We start from the raw sequence: 18619 nt of genomic DNA, 5'->3' as shown, positions 1-18619 counted from the left end.
CTGTTAAGACTCTAATGAGAGGATGATGTTTAAATAGAGGAAAAGATTGGTTTTGCCCAAAGGCAAAATGATAGGGAAGGAGAAAATCTTACGTAGGTGCTTGCAAAAAAAGCTGTGGTCTGCCTCCTCATTTCTTACCATAACCTTAAGCAAACTCATTAAATTGTGTGAATTTTCTCATCATGGTTTGGACTACACATTATATGGGCCCTTGCAAACAAGTGTGCAGCTGCACTTCTCCTGCGGTAGCTGCAGGATCCCTGTGTCTTAGAGGAACCTTTTCAGTGCATCAAAGCCACATTTGTCCCCCTGGCCCAACCCATGGTCACTGGCCACAGGTCTGGCTGAGCTGCCTTTGATAACCCTTCTCCAGGCGTTCTCCTGTGTGCTACGCTCTGAGCAGGGAAGGCGCTAGGATGATGAACAGCCTGTCCCTGTCTAATGGCCATGGCCAGCTGAGGTGTCCCAGCAGCAGTTTATCCTTGTCTGACTGCAGGGATGTGCCTGCAGGGCCATGGACAGGTGCCTTGGCAACTCCTGCAGTGGTAACTCAGGCACCCGTAGCACTCCAGCTGCAGAAGCAGAGGCTCCAGAGGAGTCAGCTCAGTTTCAGGTCTCATGAGGACTTTGATGGATGTTGGAGGCTGTTCAGTGTGGGTGGGGATAAATGATTTCTAAAACCCCAGCTGTCTCCAGAACTCACATTTAAAAGCCATCTCCAACAAGTTCCTCTATCCTCCCCTGCTGTCCCAGGATGTGTTACTGGTGCTCAGGTCACCATGTGGGTCTGTCCTGCCACCATCCACATTTTGATCACCTCCCTTGTTTGAGCTCTGACCTGAAATCCTACAGAAAATGGGATTCTCCATCCCTGGTGGGATCACTGCCTCCCCACTTAGCTCAGGTTCTGTTCCTGGATTCCTGCTCTACCTTCACACTCAGATGGGATTGATTTTAGTCTTTTCAAATAGTCTTGATTGTCCTGCTCTCTGTGGTAAGGGAAGAATGGAGGTTTGGCTCAGCTTTCTCCTCCGTATATACAAAACAAATAATTTGAGATAGTGAGAAAAAACCTCTGCATTGTCACAGAGTTGAATTGAGAAGGTAGACCAGAAAATATTACTTATAGAAAAAGATACAAGATTTTTCACAGATCTGTAAATATCTTGCCAATATTTCCACTGTCATTCCATAAGGTGGTTCTGCCTCATTATCTTTTATTTTTGCTTCCACATGTCTCTGCTTTGCTCACAGTTCTCTCTGTGTACTGTATTTTAGTTTGCCTTACAAAATCCCTTAATAAATACACTTATCAAAGAAAATTGGCAAGTGCACAGGTATCATTTTAAATCTCTTGTGTGATTATAATATTCCCTTCCCACTAGGGACAATTTAGCTGTATGGTTGGAATTATTGTGAAGAGAAAAGTCTGCCAGGTGTGACTTGGAAACTCTACACCAAAAAAAGACAAGAGTTGGGATGAACTTGAGGATGTAGATATGATCAGCTGCAGTTAGGATCATCTACCATGAAAGAGTATGAGTAAATCTTCTCAAGAATGTACCGAATGGAGCAAGATTTATGATTGTGGGCTATCAATACTGAAGAATATTTAGCAGAGGCTGGAGTTGGGAGCTGGATAGGGCTTGAATGTATTCCTCCCAGCACTCATCACTCCATATGGGATTGTTCCACACATTGGGATGGATTCACCTCCTCTGGCAGCTGAAAAGGAAAATATTCATTCTCTAGCCAGATGGCAATAAGATCACAGACACCTTGGGTACAGGAGTTGTGAGGCAACATGCCATAGCACATTCAAGGAAATATTCCGTGTATTCTGGTTTCTTGTGGGTAAGGTGAGAAGATGAGTGCCAGGGACTTTCTGTAAGTGTTAAGTGCCCCAAAGTCACAGGAGAAGTGTGACACATCCTCATGTCAGGGTTTTTCAGGAAGGCAGTGTATCAGAGAGCCCTGCTGACTGGCAGCAGCAGCAGCCCCAGCCCCTCTGGGCAGGCAGAGGAAAGGGATCTGCCGGGAACAGAAGCAATATCTGAGTGGTTTATCAGAATACCAGACATGCACTTTCTGGTTTATTTGAGCATTAGCTGCCTGGTTTGGGCTTGGTTTGGTGGTTTTTTGCCTGAGTCCTTTTGAGAAACATTTTCCTTATGACTCAAAGAACACTTGGATTATCTTGAATGTGCCTGAAAGGCACCTGGACTGCTACCTTGCTGCATTGGAAGCGACAAAAGGAAAACTAGGGGGAGAAATGGATTTAGTTATAAAGTATACTTTGATTAAGTTTTTGTAAGTAATGTCAACTCTTTTTAGATTTAAGGCAGTAAAGTCAAATTAATTATTTCCTTTGCCTTTAAAGATTTTTAGATTGTGCCTGAAACCTTGGCTATGCTTCATGGAAGTTTGCTGCTTTCATTTTAATTGAACTATTAGATTAGAAAAATCTTATAGAACAAAGTGTGTTTTAGTTTACCATTACGCCTTGACCATAGAATGTCCCCACTAAAAAATTTGTTCCCACCCTTCTTACAGGCCTGCTTGAAGTATTGAAAAGTCACAATAGGGTGTCCCTGGGACTTTCTCTTCTCCGGGCTGAACAAATTTTACACGCATTTCCAGTTCCCAGAGCAGGATGTTGTGGGTGACTGTGTCAAAGGCTTTACAGAAGTCCAGATAAATGACATCAGCAGCCTTCCCTTGACCACTGATGTACTCACTCTACCATAGAAGGCCACTGGGTTGGTCAGGCAAGATGTGTCCTTGTTGAAGCCATGCTGGCTGTCCCAAATCACCTCCCAGTCCTCACGTGCCTTAGCACAGCTCCTAGGAGGATCTGTTCTGTGATCTTCACAAGCACAGAGGTCAGGCTAACAGGCCAGTAGTTCCCAGGGTCTTCTTTCTCCCATTTTAAAAATGGGTGCAATACTTGCCTTTTGCCAGTCACCAAGAGCTTCACCCGATTGCCATGGCTTTTCAAATATCATGGAGAGTAATCTGACAACTACATCAGTCAATTCCCTCAAGACTGGGATACAGTACTCATTAGCATCTTCACTAATTACCTGGATGATCGGACATGGTGCACCCTCAACTAATTTGCAGGATAAGAAGACTGGGAGGAATGGTTGATGCCCTAGTGAGTTTCCTGATACTCAGAGAGACAAGGAAAAGCTGCAGAAATGGGCCAACAGGACCTCACTGTGTTCAGGAAAGGGAATGCAGTCCTGCAGCTTGGAAGGAACAATCTGGGAGGTTCCCAGCTGGAATGCAGATGTGCAGAAAAGGCCATGGGGCTCCTGCAGCAAAGGCAGCCAGTGGACTCTTGGGCTGCACTAGGCACAGCATGGCCAGCAGGTTGAGGGAAGGGATCCTTTGCCCTGCTCAGAACTGGTGAGACACACCTGGAGTGCTGAGCCCAGCTCTGGGCTCCCCACTATGAGAGAGACATAGATTTATTGCTATGGGTCCAGCAAAATGTTATGAAGGTAGTTAAGAGACTGGAGGATCTGCCATAAAAGGAGAGGCTGAGATTGCTGAGGCCACTCAGCCTGGGGAAGAATGGTTCTGGGGAATCTCAACTATGTGCTTGAATAACTGATGAGGTGTAAGTAAAGAAAAGGTAGCCAGATTCTTCTCAGTGGTGCCTAGTTACAGGAAGAGAGGCAGTGGACACAAGCTGAGACCCATGAAATTCCATTTAAGCATAAAAGAAGCATTTTGCTGTGAGGGTGACTGCACACTGGCACAGGTTGCCTAGAGAATCTGTGAAGTGTCCATCTCTGGATATATTCAGAGTCTGATGTGGCACAGTCCTTCTCTAGCTGCTCCTGCTCTGGGGCAAGATGGACTATGGGGACTGGGTGATCTCCAGAGGTTCCTTCCAGCTTCAGTGATACAGTGGCTCAGCATGCCTGGATGTAGAGAAACACTTTGTTCAAGGTGCCTAGCTAGTAGAAAAACCACCAATTCAAAGGAACAAAAATGATAATATGGAAGGAAAATAGCAGACTATTTGGCTTGGTTTTGGCTTGGTACTGGAAATGGAAACACATTTGCAAAATAAAAAGGAAGTGTTTTAAAAACAATTCTTGTAAAAAAACTGAGTTTGAACAACACACCTCATTGGAATTTAACAGCCTCAAAACATGTTACTGTTGTGGTTTTTATTCCCAAAACCAACATGATTGTTTCCTTTAAGATGAGTAGCCTAGCACTCAGGAAATTGACAGTGGACTTATTAGTTTATTCCATTTTACAAAAAAGAAAGTAATAATGTTTCCATCTTTTGTAAATACATTTCATTATAAATTGAATTATAAACCAAATGGGGATATTTATATTCTCTGCACTGACATTTTTTCATTTATAAGGAACATGATGTGATTAAAAATAGTAATGGCAAAAGAAAGAAAGTACTTGATACTCAATGCTTGTACCAACTTCTGTGTCACTGAAATTCAGGCCTTTAGCATGAATCCTTTTTGATTCTGTTGAGAAGCCCTGTTTATTTCGTCACACCTAAAAAATCAAGAAGGCTAATAGGCAACTAATTAAATATTAAATCTCCATTCATTCTGCCACACGTCAGTGACTGCTGAATAACAGCAAAGGTGGTGGGAGGGAAGAGAATGCAAATAGCTGTTTAATGAAAGCTATCTGTTCAAGCCAGAACAGATATTGCTAAAATATTTGGTAATGGCAAGGCAGACACTTCCAGATCAGGTGCAGGAAGAGCTGCTTGTGGACTGGAGTCAATGTGAAAATTTCCCTTGCTGGGAATTTCAGTGGCAAACGTTTGCCTACAGAGTGGAGTAAATGTGGAGAGATAAAATTTTATGTTCTGGATGAAGGGAGAAGGAAGAGAGGAGTGGTTGCAGTGCTAAAGTGTATTCTGCACTGGTACTGTGGGTAAGAAAAAGCCCTCACTCAACTCTCCTGTCAGTCTCTAAATGCAAGGATGTAGCTTTGTGTGTTTATATAACAACTTCCAATGAAACTAGGTTAAATAAATTACTGTTGATAATGCTTCTCTTTTGATCAAAATTCACATGAACAGTTTGGGAAAACTCACTTTCTGCTTCTTTTCAGCCACATCTGTACCAGATTGTACGGAGGCTGAGGGATCTGTACTTTTGTTTCAATGTGTATTGCAACATTTTTATTGCATTCCACAGGTCCTCCAGTAAACGTTACTTGCAATATTTTTATCAACAGTTTTGGATCAGTCACAGAAACCACAATGGTAAGTGCTATGATGCCATTGGCAAGAGAACAACAATACTTAATATATGTCATGAACAAAACCTGTCAATTTTTCTATTTATTGTTCAACTTGCAGGTCCTCCTGTAAATGTTACCTGCAACATATTTATCAACAGCTTTGGTTCAATAGCAGAAACTACAATGGTGAGTGGGACTGATTATTGAAGCCATCTTGTGAAGGAGTGGGTTGTGATGTAGAATAGAGATGCTCAGGATGCGGGGACATTTACTAAGTTAGGAAGCTACTAAAACCTACTAAAACCTGAGTAAAAATAGTGTTAAATAAAATAACATAAAGTAAATATAAAATAGCTATATATATAAATATTAAACTCACCTACTAAGTCTAAACACACCTACGTAAGGACTGCACCAGTCTGTAGTGCCTGTGATGGCAGCAAGCGCAGGTGTGTGCAAACCTGCTTCCTCAGGTTTCATTAGCTCTGAAGAGGCAGAGGAAGGGCTGGAGCTCAGCTGTGGGCTTCCCTGCCAAGTGCACCATATTTGGTTGTGCGTTACACCACATGCTGAATCACTTGCTGCTGCAGAAAATGGTCTTGTTTAACTGAGACAGATCTCTGTGAATTGCAGCCACTTCAGTCACAGAAGGAAGTGTAAAACTTGAGTCAAATGACTAGAACACGTGGGTATAAGACTTAGCTATTTTGAGGTTAAATTAGTACTAGGAAATGATGGGATTCCACCTGTCTGAAATTTGTATTTTGACTAATGCAAAGAACAAAGTAAAAAAAAGTCAGATTTTCATTTAAAAAACTGCAAAATATAGAATAAAAAAAATCAAGCTAAGAAAAAAATTAAAATTTTCATCTAATTTTCTTTAAAAACATCTTTTAGTCTAGAATTCTATCAGCCTTTATTTTTCAATATTTGCTAAGAAAAAAAAAGGCAAAACCTTTCTGATTCCATTTTAAAAGATGCTGAGTTTCTTTAATCTTTTTCAAAAGTGAATATAAAAGATTTGGTTTTTATTCAAGCCTACATACTCCTGACTATGTGGGTTAATCCACGGAGATATTTTTGCCAAATTTATCATAATAATGTCATAAATCCATAATAATTATTAGGTGCTCATATCTATGGTACTTTTGACGAAATTGCAGTGTAGTTTCACAGCTCTGTTTTCCAGAGATTCCTACACAGCATCCAGGTTTTTCTGGAATTGCTGAAGCCAGAGGCAATAAAGGTGCTGGGCTTCTTGCAAGACTGAAAACTTGGTAATTAATAATGAACTTGCTGCCCACTTGAAGTAAACCAAAAGAGCAGGTTTTTTGTAAGATGGAATAGATACTGCCTTGCAGGCCTTGTATTATGAAGGAAGAGAAGGTCTTTAGCCTTACTTATGTATTTTGTTTAATATTAATTTAGATTCAATTGTAACACATGCCATCATTTTAGTAAGTGATGATTAAAGAATGTGGGAACACAAATCTGCTGCTCCTAAACAATTTTATTTAAAAACCCACCCTGTTATTTAATGTTTTCTAGAGATAAAAGGCAAATTATTGCTAGGCTGTGTTGCTTTCTTTAACAGAGTGGGAAAGACTTTGCTATAAATGACAAGCTGTATCATACAGAGGTATAAAACAGATGAGTTAATGCTTTAGACTATGTATCTGTAATATTTTAAAAAACACCTTAAAAGAAAACTAAAATAAATTTAAAAATGATAGGGAAATAAACATATCAGGGTGTAACATAATAATCAACAGACTTATTTTTCATTATTTTTGGAAAACATTAATGGTTCTCCTGTGTTTTAAGGATTCTGAGAAGATAGCTGTGAGTGTAGCATTTTTACCCAGCCATGTCTGTTGATCCTAGTGTGTAGAGACACCAGCATAGCATTAAGTAGCAAAACCCCTGCACGTCACTAGCTTTACAAGATGGCATTCAATGAAAATATTTGCACGACCCAATGCTGATTGCATTAATTAGACTCCTTCATTGCTTTGATTAAATCCCCTCATTGCATTTTACCTTCTATCAAATATGTTAATGTGTACCTTTCCAATGTTCATTAACACATTTTGCTGAAAACAGCCAAACATTCAAGTAGATGAAAACAAAGACTATTGGCTTTCTTATTTTGCTTTGTTCATTATATCTGCTGAAAGTGTGGAAAGATTCTCTGAGATGCTGTTCACTTATTTGATATTGATTTTCTTAATGTTGTCTCTTCTTTAATGACTATTGTGACTAGTTTTAGGAGTCTGCTCTGAGAGGCAGACATCAATTGCTGTTCCAACTACTTTGCCTTTCTGAAATAGATATAATTGTGTGGTAAAATTGTTGGCATCCCTTGTGATAAATAACAAGTTTGTTTGACTCCTAGGAATCATTTTTCCCTATAAAATGCTCTTGATGGTTTTGACATAAAACTAAATGATTCATTTAAAAGCCTGGATTGCAAATTCAATAGAGACACTCCTGTCTCAGAGAAGCAGAATGCTTAGTGAAACCACATGCATACACTGAAGGGACATTATCAGACTATAACCTGGACCATCTGCAGCAGTTCTTTGGGAACTTGGAAGATGAAAACTTGCTCAGGGAAGCTTTCAGGAGGAGAAATTAACATGGCAAATGGGATTACAGTCCCAGACCTACTAATTTCAGTAATATTGTTAGGAGTAGTTTCTGTCCTCTGATTAAGACACACAGTACAGGATAAAATTCCTCCATATGTGAAAGGCAACTCCAATGTCCAGCACATTCTTCTAAAAATGAAAACCTTACACTAAGAAATAAACCTGGGATTTTATGCTGATTCAGATGGATGAATTGCATAGACTCTTTGCAAGTTTTATTCCCAAAGATCTAGAGAAACAAAATGCAGATGTAACTGTCTTTCTGCTCTATAATGCACATATGGGACAGTATCCCAATAGATTATTTTTCCTGCAAAAGAAATGTTTTTCTTCCTGATTGAATGATATATATTATACCAAAATGAAAAGGGTAAAAAAAGGCCAGAGTCAAGATTATATAGTTGAAATTTTTCTTTGATTTGCCTTTAATTTAAGCCCTAACTTGCAAAGCAGGAGGAAAAGTTTTTTCTGAATAACTTCACTGAATAAAAGCAGTTATGAGAGTAAACTCTGTATCTATTTTTGGAAGTATTTACACATGCAGTATTCAGCAGAAAATTCACTGTACAGCATGACTGCAGTTGAGTATCACAGATGAGTAATCTACATCAGCCTGGGCAGCATCCCAAAGAATTCAGATGTTCGGTGTTCCTAATGACCAGGATTTTTTAACTATCAGCTGTAGGAGAAGTTAAGAGTGGTTTGTACATTGACAAGCTAATTGTTAATTACAGAAATGAATAACTGTGAGGATATTCTTATTGTTGCTGTGCCCTATAATCAATGACACTGTGAAGCAGGTTCTCTTTTAGGGTAAATGATCCAAACTCCAGTTGTGTTTTGAGTACATATGTGAGCAGAAAAAATTGCCATTTCTTAATTTTAAAAGCATTGCTGTGGCTGGCTGTATGATACTATCTCCCATTTAGGGGGAAAAACCCCTGTAATTACAAATACGCTAATTAGATCCTGATAAATTCACGTGTATACTTTTAACTAAATAAAAGGCTCCCACTGAAGCCATTGGGGACACACTACATACTTATACCCATAGGTAGCCAAGTGCTTTTCTGTTGCATGGACTTGGAATAGGTCATCAAACCACTGCTTTCCAGTGAAATCTTTAGGATTTAGAGAAAGAGTAGTCTTTTTTGCAAACCCCTTCTATTCATGGAAGGCCAGCAAAGTCTGTGGTTTGTTTCAGACTCCCAGCTTAACTCCTGAGCAATCGCTGCTGTTGGAGGGGAAGCTGGGAGGAAAGCTCAGACCTAAGACAAATGCTGGTTTCAGAGACAGAAAGTAGCACTGAGCAGGGCAGGGGCTCCCCTGCACTCCTCCTGCCACAGCAGTGCCTGGGATCCAGGGCTTTGCTCTGTGAATCTGGATTTAGATTTGCTGAAAAATTATATTTATCTACGTTCCTATTAACAGGCTAAGTATATCTGTGGATCAAGTCCCTAAATCTTCAGATAGAGCTACTAAATCTAATCAGATTAATATTCTTCCAGTGTGTTTGTATTGCTGCGAGCTTATGGCTTGAGAACAGAGGAAAACTGTTTATCTGAGTTGCCTTGAGCTATTGCTGACACTGGCAGTGCATCTGAGGTTGAATGTTCAGGTCCACACTCCTTGTTCAGTGGTGGTGCTGTCAGAAGGAATTTGCAGAGTAGGTGTACTTGTGGTTGTGTAGGAGTGCTTTACTACAGCACACCCACTCCTACCCTCAGGACCTCACCAAATACACACTGTAGTGTGCCTCCACTCCGTGTTGTTCTACTGTTCTCAAGAGAACTTTCCTTCAAAACATAGTTACAGTGGTAGCTCAGGAAAAGTAAATTCAAAATTCTGCACATGATTAGGTCTGACTGTGTAAACACACATCCCTCTCTACTGCTCATACAGCAAGCATAGGAGAAAAAGATAATACTGTTCTTGTGATGTGCATGTTATATTAACATTTTTATTTCTCATTAAAGTATCTACACATATATATATGCAAAGCCTATCAAATGTAAACAAAGGTTTCAGTTCTGTTTTGCTTCTAACAATAAAGCTTGCAGAGAAAAAGCATTTCTAAGTGTATTGGTGTGATGACTGATAAATTTATGAAGGGACATGTTGAAAAATATAGGGTAATCTTATTGTCACTATTTATGATTTTGGTATAATATATATTATCCTATGCAATCTCTTCTATGAATAAATATATTCCAGACTGTTTTTTATTATCTAAATCACCAAGCACTGAAGTTCATCAAAGCAATTTTTTAGATATTTTTATATAATTTACTGATCTGACTGATTTATAATTTCTATGTTATGGGGAAAAAATCCCTCTCTTTTCCAAAGACTTCATTATATATCATATCACAGTGAAGAATTAAAGACAATCTTACAACTAGTTGTAGCAATTTTATTCTATCAGCAGTTGCTTCTACCTTCTTTTCTGCAGAATTCAAATCAGTGCATTCCTGGATTTATAGCTAAAGCTGTCCCATATAAACTCTGAGACTTATATATATTTAAAGATAAATATAAGCTTAAAGACACATTATAAACATAAGAAACTCTCAGTTTCTAAGACGAAGAAATAGAGGATAGCATGATTATGGATGGTGTTTCCTCACAAGATGTGATGACATTTTATAAGCTCGGAACTGCAAGTAGCTATTTGATATTTAAATGTCTGAAACAAGAACATCATAAAAAGTACAATGACTTGTCAAAAACAGATACAGGCTTTTGTAAGTATCTTTAAAAAATGCTGTTCTTGAGACCTCTCTCAGGTCTGTCCTGATTTGATTAGTCAACATTCCTGTTTGGAATCACATCTAACCAAGATGAAAATGAAAACAAAAAAAAAAAGAAAAGTTATTCACCTACTGAGATTGTAATGCATCTTCCCATTGGGTTCAAAATCTGCATCAGTTTGGATGTCAGAAATATTCTGTCAGGGCAGCAGCACACCTTGCTACCACCCCATGGACCAAAGGGGGTGAAAACTGGATGGAGGGGCTCATTCAGAGTCTGAATATTGGGCAAGCTGCTTTCTGCAGCTCTGATCACAAGGAGAATATTTATCTACGTTTCAAGGGTGATAACTCCTTTTCTATGCAGTTCAGGTACCTGACTAAAGCCCAGCCAGCTCATACATTTTCCAAGTCAAAAGCACAGTGTTGCCATTTTAAGGTGCAACTGAAAATCCTAAACGTTAATGCTTTGTAGTATCAGCAGAATTATTTGATAAAGCATTCCTACAGATAATATAATCAATACAAATATTATTAAATATTTTTCTTTTAGAGGAAGAGTAGACAGTATTTCTAAGAGTGTGTTCACAAATTAAAAATTACAATTTCAGAGAGATGAAGATCTTATTTGCTGACTTTGGAAACCTGGGATTAGGAGTGCAAACATTTGTTTCTTTCAACTCTCTTCAGAGAGTTTAGAACTTGAAATCTCTTTTTGTACTCCCCTTTAGTAACCAGTTCCTGGCAAAATGTTAATGTTGTTCTAAATGAACTCTAAGTAATTGCTGCCTTTCCCAGTTGTGACTAGCAGACCACCAAGCAGAAGAATACAATCAAGCCAATTTTAACAGGATCCAGACAGGGAGGTGTAAATGAAGGAACATACACAGAATCATGCAGTAAATAGGAAAAGGAAACTAGTGGTAAATAGGAAGTGGTGATTTAATTTCTTCTATAAAATTTTGGCTTCACAGGAATTAAAAACTGTTCATGAGTACCTTAGACATAAATTACTTACATATTAGAATAAATTTATTTAAATTGGTAATTTTGTAGCCTCTTTGATAACACTGTATATATTTAGCTGTAATGCTTTTTGAATTTACAAATATCTCTTAGGTAATCCACAACATTTGAAATAGGATTACATTTAATTGAGGAGATTGCAATTAATATTTTTCTCATCACTGAAGGAATTTTGATTTGGAAAATGTCTCAGTTGTGTTTGTCTGGTTCAATGCAGCACTTTGACAACTTTATTTTCAAATGACAACTCTGACATTCAAAGGGTAACACAAATGTTTGCTGTAATGCTGGTACTGCAGTGTATCTAACAACATAGAGCAAGCTAAAGTGGGCTTCCAGTTTTGGTGGCTTAGTAACCTGTTTACATGGCATTTCTGTAGGACTACAGAGTGAACATTTTTTTGAGGCAGCAGTGGAATGATTCACGCCTGGCTTACAGCGAATATCCCGATGATTCCCTGGATTTGGATCCCTCTATGTTGGATTCTATTTGGAAGCCAGATTTATTCTTTGCCAATGAGAAGGGAGCAAATTTCCATGATGTCACAACAGACAACAAGTTGCTGAGGATTTCTAAAACTGGAAAGGTGTTGTACAGTATCAGGTAAACCAGTTAATTTTAATTTTTTCTCTTCATCCCTTTCTTTCCCTCTCTATTTTCTGGATGCAATGTAGATGTTTAATTTTTTGTTGTTCCATGTGTACAGCTAAAATGAGATTTATTAATACCAGGGTGGAAGGAAAATTTGCCTATGTTTCTTTGCTAACATTTTACTTTTTGCAAAGTAGTCTCTAAGTGGCACAGTGGTACTTCTTGGTCTTGTTGAAAACTTGAGGCTGTCTAGAACTTTAATGGCATGCCTCAGTAATTCCCATTAGCATTAGCTCAAGTCACTCCTCTTGCAAAGAGGAAATCATCTCTTCAGTAGTCTGTGGGTTGCAATTTAAAAGTAAAGGGGACTATTAATTTAAATGACTACTCAACACTTGAAGCAAAAACATGCTTGAAATGCAATAAATTTGACGTGCAAGTCACTGGTTAATTGGATGTATCTAGTCACACAAAAAAACCCACCTGGAACTATGGAAAACATTTGTTTTTGGTACTAGGAGCACTGAAGTGTGTGTCATGTGACTAGCTTTGGCTGAATTAATAAACACTGACAAAATGTGATTTGATATGACCTGATGAAACAGGACATAAGCAGAAAAACAAAATTGCATTCCACAGGCATAAATAGCAGCAAACAACCTGCAGTATTCATTTGACATTCAGCTTACTGTGGGACATTAATTGCTTAATAGAGGTAGCCAAAAATGCAAAATACTCTATTATTGCTCTTAGGATTGTTTAAAAGGAAGCGATTACTGGAGTTTTTTTCTTCCTGGGGATGCTTCTTGATTTTTTCCTTTCTTGCATTATAGAAAGTAAACATGATAGTATTTGTTTAACAGATTGTCTAGTGAGTTTGCTCATCTGTAAAGCAGATAAGTTTAGAAGGCAGTTATTTCTATTGTGGTTTTGACTGTGTTTTCATTAAGGAATTATTATTGATCCAGGCTTGGGATAGCTGTGCTCTTTAGGATGTTAAATAAATAAATATTAGCATGGAACTTCATCCACTTACATAATTCCTGTGGAAATTCCTTGGTAAGAGCTCAGTAATATTTGGACAGATGAAGCAGGGTTACTGAGCAGGGTTTCAAATTGCTCTACCTGAAGGGTTTGAGAAAAATAATAGGATACAAGGATGGTACCAGCACTAGCAGAGTGATAAATACGCTGTCACTTACAAATATTTCCTGTTTCACCCTGAGAAGGAAATGAATGCATCTGTTTGTTTGAATGACATCAGACACCATCTTATTGGAGGAAACAGTGCAGTTGGGTGCTGCTCTGCATGCAGATGGATAGTTTTCCTGACATTTGCTCATGCAGCAAAAGTGATATTTTGAGCTGCCATATCACATTTGTAAAATTCCTACACCTAAATGCAAATTAATTTGAAGCAGAGTAAGCAGAACTCCAAGGGAGCACCAAGCGAAGCTCATCGCTTCTCACTTGTATCTCACAACAGTAACAGAGTAACCCAGCACATCCAACGTGGCAAAGATTTTTTTAACACTTTCTGGAGTATGCAAACTTGAAATCAGGAGCAGTTAGAAATAGTTGTCTTTACTCTCTAAATACTGGGCTAGAGACTTGTAGTCCATGTCAGCTGCTTGCAGAAACAAACAAGAATATTTTAGTGATTGATTTCAGTACATTGGGAATGTTCACTACTGCACCAACAGCACTTTGCCTGTCATTGTGATATTTAACATTTCGCATTTAGTGTGCTTTGAATGTTTAAAGCACTTCACAAATGCCTCTGGGATGTAGCAGGTAGGCTGTTTTGTCATATTTTCAAATTTAACAAAATCAAGATCAAATTAATCTCGCATAAATACAAACTGTTCTTTGCATAAAGTGAGTTTAGAAGTGCTCCTGGTAATCAATGGGCAAGAAGCAAGGTGTGTGTATTATGTGGCAGTGGTATCCCTCTTCCCTCTGTACTGCACCAAAACCATGAAATGCACCATGCAGGAGGCTGAACTGCCTTGTGCTGTTAAATGCTCTCAGCAGCCAAATCCACCCTTTCTTAACAGAACTTGGAAGGTCACCCAAGACAACAGTTCATGGTCCATATTTTACTAAAATGAGACATTTGGTGTAGGGTATGGGTGCTCAGAAAAATCATGAAAAGGTGAGGGAGGGTCTGGGCTGTGTATCACCTCCTCTGCAGTGTTCAGCTGCAGGAATTGTCTCACCCTGTGGTAAGCACGAGGCTCTTCATCCTCCTCTTGTATAGCTGGTCAAAGAAACAAACCTAACACAGCACAGAAGAGGCATAATGTAGATTTCCACCAGAGTTTGCGTTATAATAGTCACGATGCTCATACTTGCAGATTCCTACAACTATATTTAATTTCCTGGGAGTTGTTACAGAAAATAATTTGTTGATGCTTGATGTACCCACCTCTGAATCATAACTTTAGGAAGCCAACCCCATTTTTAAATGTTTGCTGTATGCTCAGATGATTACCTTGGCACCTTTTTTGATCTCAGATAGCATGCTGTGTACAGCCTCAGGCTCTACAGCTGGGTAACTGCTCTGCACCTTTGGGTGCTGCAGGGAAAATGAGAGCCTTGGGGAGAGAACCCAGAACTGCTTAATACTGCAAATAGATGTTATTGCCTCTAGAGATGTAGCAACAGCTCTCTGAGGCACATGCATTTTGAGAAGTCTGCAATTACAGCAAAGTTATATTCAGCAAAGAACTTCACTTTAGTCAAGATCAATCTCAGTTCCACTCATATACAACGATTGAAAAACTGTTAAATAGCTATCTTTTATTTTAAAGCACTCTGTAGAGAGCAGTCAACAAGAAATGTTTGTAATAGCAGTGTTGAATAAATTAGTTTGTGTTTATATTGTGTGCTGAAAAAGCAGTAAGAGTTCAAATCATAACCTACAGAGTTTCACCCCCTAGACACTTGTGACTCATCTGCTTCCAATCCTTGACTGATTTCTGCATGGATTGGATTTTGGGGAGGGTTTTGCCCTTGCAAATTGTTGCAGCATGGTGTGATAGCACCAAGAGTCCTGTTCCAGGCACTCACATTCTGTGTGACACCTGCATTTTGCATTGCATACCCCACTGCATGGACTTTATATTCCAGGGACAAGGATCGTGTCTTCTCTGCTCCCTGAGGACACCTGGGACACCAGGAAAATGCTAAATAAACTCATAGAAGGCTTTATATTCTCTCTGAGCCACCCATTTGTGCTACCTGATTCCCACAAACTCATTTCAGGCTGCCAGCCAGCTTAGAATATTAGCATCTGCCTAAAAGCTTATTTTAGCAAAATAATAGAAAGTGGTTTTATTTAAAGTTTGTGGCTTTTTTTCTGCATTAATTGCCTCCTTCTCTTTTTAAGATTTTCAGTGCATCTCAGCCATATGAGATGGATCCAGAAGGAGATATAATTCAACTGTAATATTGATCCACAGCATTGAATCTAGAATATAGTGGCCAGGATGATAAAAACATTGTAAATTTATATTTTTTTAACTTGCTGCTCCAGAAAACACTCTCAGTTGAGCTTTACTCTGAATTGTAGTGCCAGTATATTTAGCCAGACATAGTCTCAAAGCAGATTACTATATATTTTTTAAAAAGAGGAGATTTTAGAATGTGTTGCATGATTCTTTTAACAAGAGAGACACTTGAAACTCTAGGGAGGAGATCTGTGAAAATTCACAAATTACACTTCTTTCTCTATTTTTGCTATTCCTGTTCAAAGAGCAATTAATTACCTAGGAAAATTTTCCTCAAGTCTTTCAAAATACCTCTTTTTCTGTCTTTTTCTTCCCAGTGCCAGAACTGTTAATTATGTAGACCATTGGTTCCTTGTGGTTTCAACTATCGACCTAGTTTTAATTGCAAATGTTGCTGTGGTTGAGGGCAGAGTGCCTGTTTGAAAGCACTTCTGTGCTGGGGGGCACTGCAAACAGAGAACGCTTGAGCTGTTGGATTGCTCTGTTTGTGGAGCTGCCCTGAGAATGGTTACCAGCCCTCCATCCCACAACAAGTAGCTGACATGGCAGTAGGAACATCCCACCGGTGGGAGCTGGCACCTCCCAAAGCCCTCGCCTGCTTATGCAAGCCAAGAGAAGTCTCTGTGGAGCAGTGCAGCTATTTGCAATGCTGCCTCCCATGCCAGCTGCCTCACTCAGGAGTTTCCAAAGTCATCTCTTCCTGGTGTGGCCAAGCCCTAAGGGACAGAGCACTGAGCCAACTCCCTCCTGCACCCCTGTTGTCATATAGTTTAAGAATTCTATTGTCATTACATTGTAAGGGTTCCACATTGCTAGAATTTCATACCTCCTTGATGTTTCTTGTAGGCAGCTCCTCTAGGCACTGCCTCTTCCTTGTCCTCCCAGCAGCCAACTGACTGCAGTTCCCCTCAGCTAACCAATCCACTCTTTTATAACACTCTTATTGGCTACAGGTGTGGCCTGTTAACATCAGGCCTGCTCCTAACCTTTACTAATTTACCCAGCTGCAACTCTTTAGGGGTGAGATTACATTATCTACCACCTTCGTTTACCCATACTGGTGGGTGTATCCCCCTACACACCTCCACGACCCAATACAGGCCTAGGTGTTAGATCAGGAGTTATGACTGCCATGTCCATCATGTAAACCCTCATAAGTAATCCATGACACTTTTATAACCCAGTTTTTCTGAGAGAAACTTTCGTGTTTTGTAGTCTCCTCTGTACTTGTGTTCTTTGCCTTCTGGGAAAGAAAAGCAGATTAAGGAAATTCATAGGTAGCACTGCTGATCCCTCTGCAACAGACTGCTCATGGTAAAAAGTTCACTATCCTGCTGAAGTATATTGCTTTTAAATAAGATGCAGTCTGGGATTTTTTGCATGGCTACTATAGAATACATTGTCATGTTGTAGTAAAATCAGGTGTAGATTTTCTAAAATAATTTTGAGGTACAGACTTTATCAGCTAAATGATGTTGAGGTTCCATTTATACCCACTATGTGTGAATCATCCATGTCCCAGCACAGTGTGGCCTAGCACAGTGGTAGAAAATGTTATGTTCTACAGCCCTGTGTGCATTCTGTGCTTTAATTTGATGACTTCAATTTTATTTTACAATCCAGTGTTGGGATTTAAGAGGATTTGGACTTGACTAGCAGCATTGTCTTTCCATGTGACAGATTGGCAGAGGTGGGATCATAGAGACGTTTATCATGATTGACATGTCTGTTTGCTTATTAAACTGCCACCTCACACAAACATATCCATTACCTCAGGTCCTATCAGAATAACACTCGTATTGACAAGGTGGTGATTTTCCCTTGGAAGTGAATGTCAATAATCACAGGGACATTTTCACTGGGAATTATTTCATTCTTGCACTGGCAAGATGGTGCACTGCCCCATTTTAACTGCCCTTACTTTACAAAAGCATAAAATTTCTTCATATGCATATGTCAAAGTAAATTTTCAACATTTAAACCAAATCAAAACACTGAAGAATAGTCAAAGGAAATGCTAACTGAAACAGAGAACATCTAAAACATTGTGGTGTTTGACAGCTGATATGTACTCTGGGCTGAGGCCTTATAGAGCTACAATCATTAAACTTTATTATGCTGCACAATGTTACTGGGACACACACACTTCCCAAATTGTGGCTGTATGCTATGTGAATCCAGTGAATTGGACAAATTTGTCTTCCCATAAGCATGGCTACAATAATAACAATGGTTTTCAGAAGCTAAAAAACTGCAGCCTTTGGTGGGACAAGCAGCCATTCTCATTACAGCTGAACCCATTGTCCTTGGATCATCAGTAGCTCTCTGGTTTTCACCCTGCCTTTCCTTTTTGCCCTTACTCCTGCCTCTCCTTCTAGCCCCACTCCAGTCCCTTCCTTTTGGGGCCTTTTAAATAAATGAACTCAGATTCTTCTCATCCTTCAGGGTTGTTTCCAAATACTCTCTTTAATGCATCACCCATTCCCTTCTTTCTCATTCCCTCCCAATCTACAAATTCAGTCTAAGGATCTAGCCCCAGGTTCCCAATACCCTTACTTTCCTGTTGGATCTAAAGTACTTGCTTTGCATAACAAACAATAAAATCAACTAAATAAATAATAAACCCTGATGTAGGTACTTTGTTATGCAACTAACATAGCTATTGTGAAAACCCGATTGATTATACTGCTTAAGAAAAGAATAATTTACATTTTAATGACACAAAATTAGTTGCTTTTCACTTCATAAGGCATTTAAAACAAAGCAGGAATGTGGGCATTATATCTGAGCATGTACTGCCTCACTTCTTCCTCTAAGGCACATCCCCAGATGAGGCAGGAGAGCAGA

General features: G+C 39.1%; 1 protein-coding gene across 5 annotated transcripts in view; it reads left to right on the top strand.

The window, feature by feature from the left end:
- GLRA2 (glycine receptor alpha 2) overlaps positions 1-18619 on the top strand; it is a 119177-nt gene that overhangs the window by 18357 nt on the left and 82201 nt on the right. For 3 of the 5 annotated variants that reach the window (XM_064708157.1, XM_064708178.1, XM_064708138.1), the window contains exons 3-4: positions 5196-5263; positions 12049-12272. In XM_064708157.1, the coding sequence (XP_064564227.1) occupies positions 5196-5263; positions 12049-12272 (292 nt within the window). Of the gene's footprint in view, positions 1-5195; positions 5264-5359; positions 5428-12048; positions 12273-18619 lie in introns of all 5 variants that reach the window. The other 2 variants (XM_064708149.1, XM_064708167.1) reach the window with 1 other exon arrangement.

The sequence above is a fragment of the Zonotrichia leucophrys genome, chromosome 1, assembly GCF_028769735.1.
Source record: "Zonotrichia leucophrys gambelii isolate GWCS_2022_RI chromosome 1, RI_Zleu_2.0, whole genome shotgun sequence".
Lineage (NCBI taxonomy): Eukaryota > Metazoa > Chordata > Aves > Passeriformes > Passerellidae > Zonotrichia > Zonotrichia leucophrys.
The sequence above is the reverse complement of the archived record's forward strand: the minus strand, read 5'-3'. Positions and strand labels throughout refer to the sequence as shown.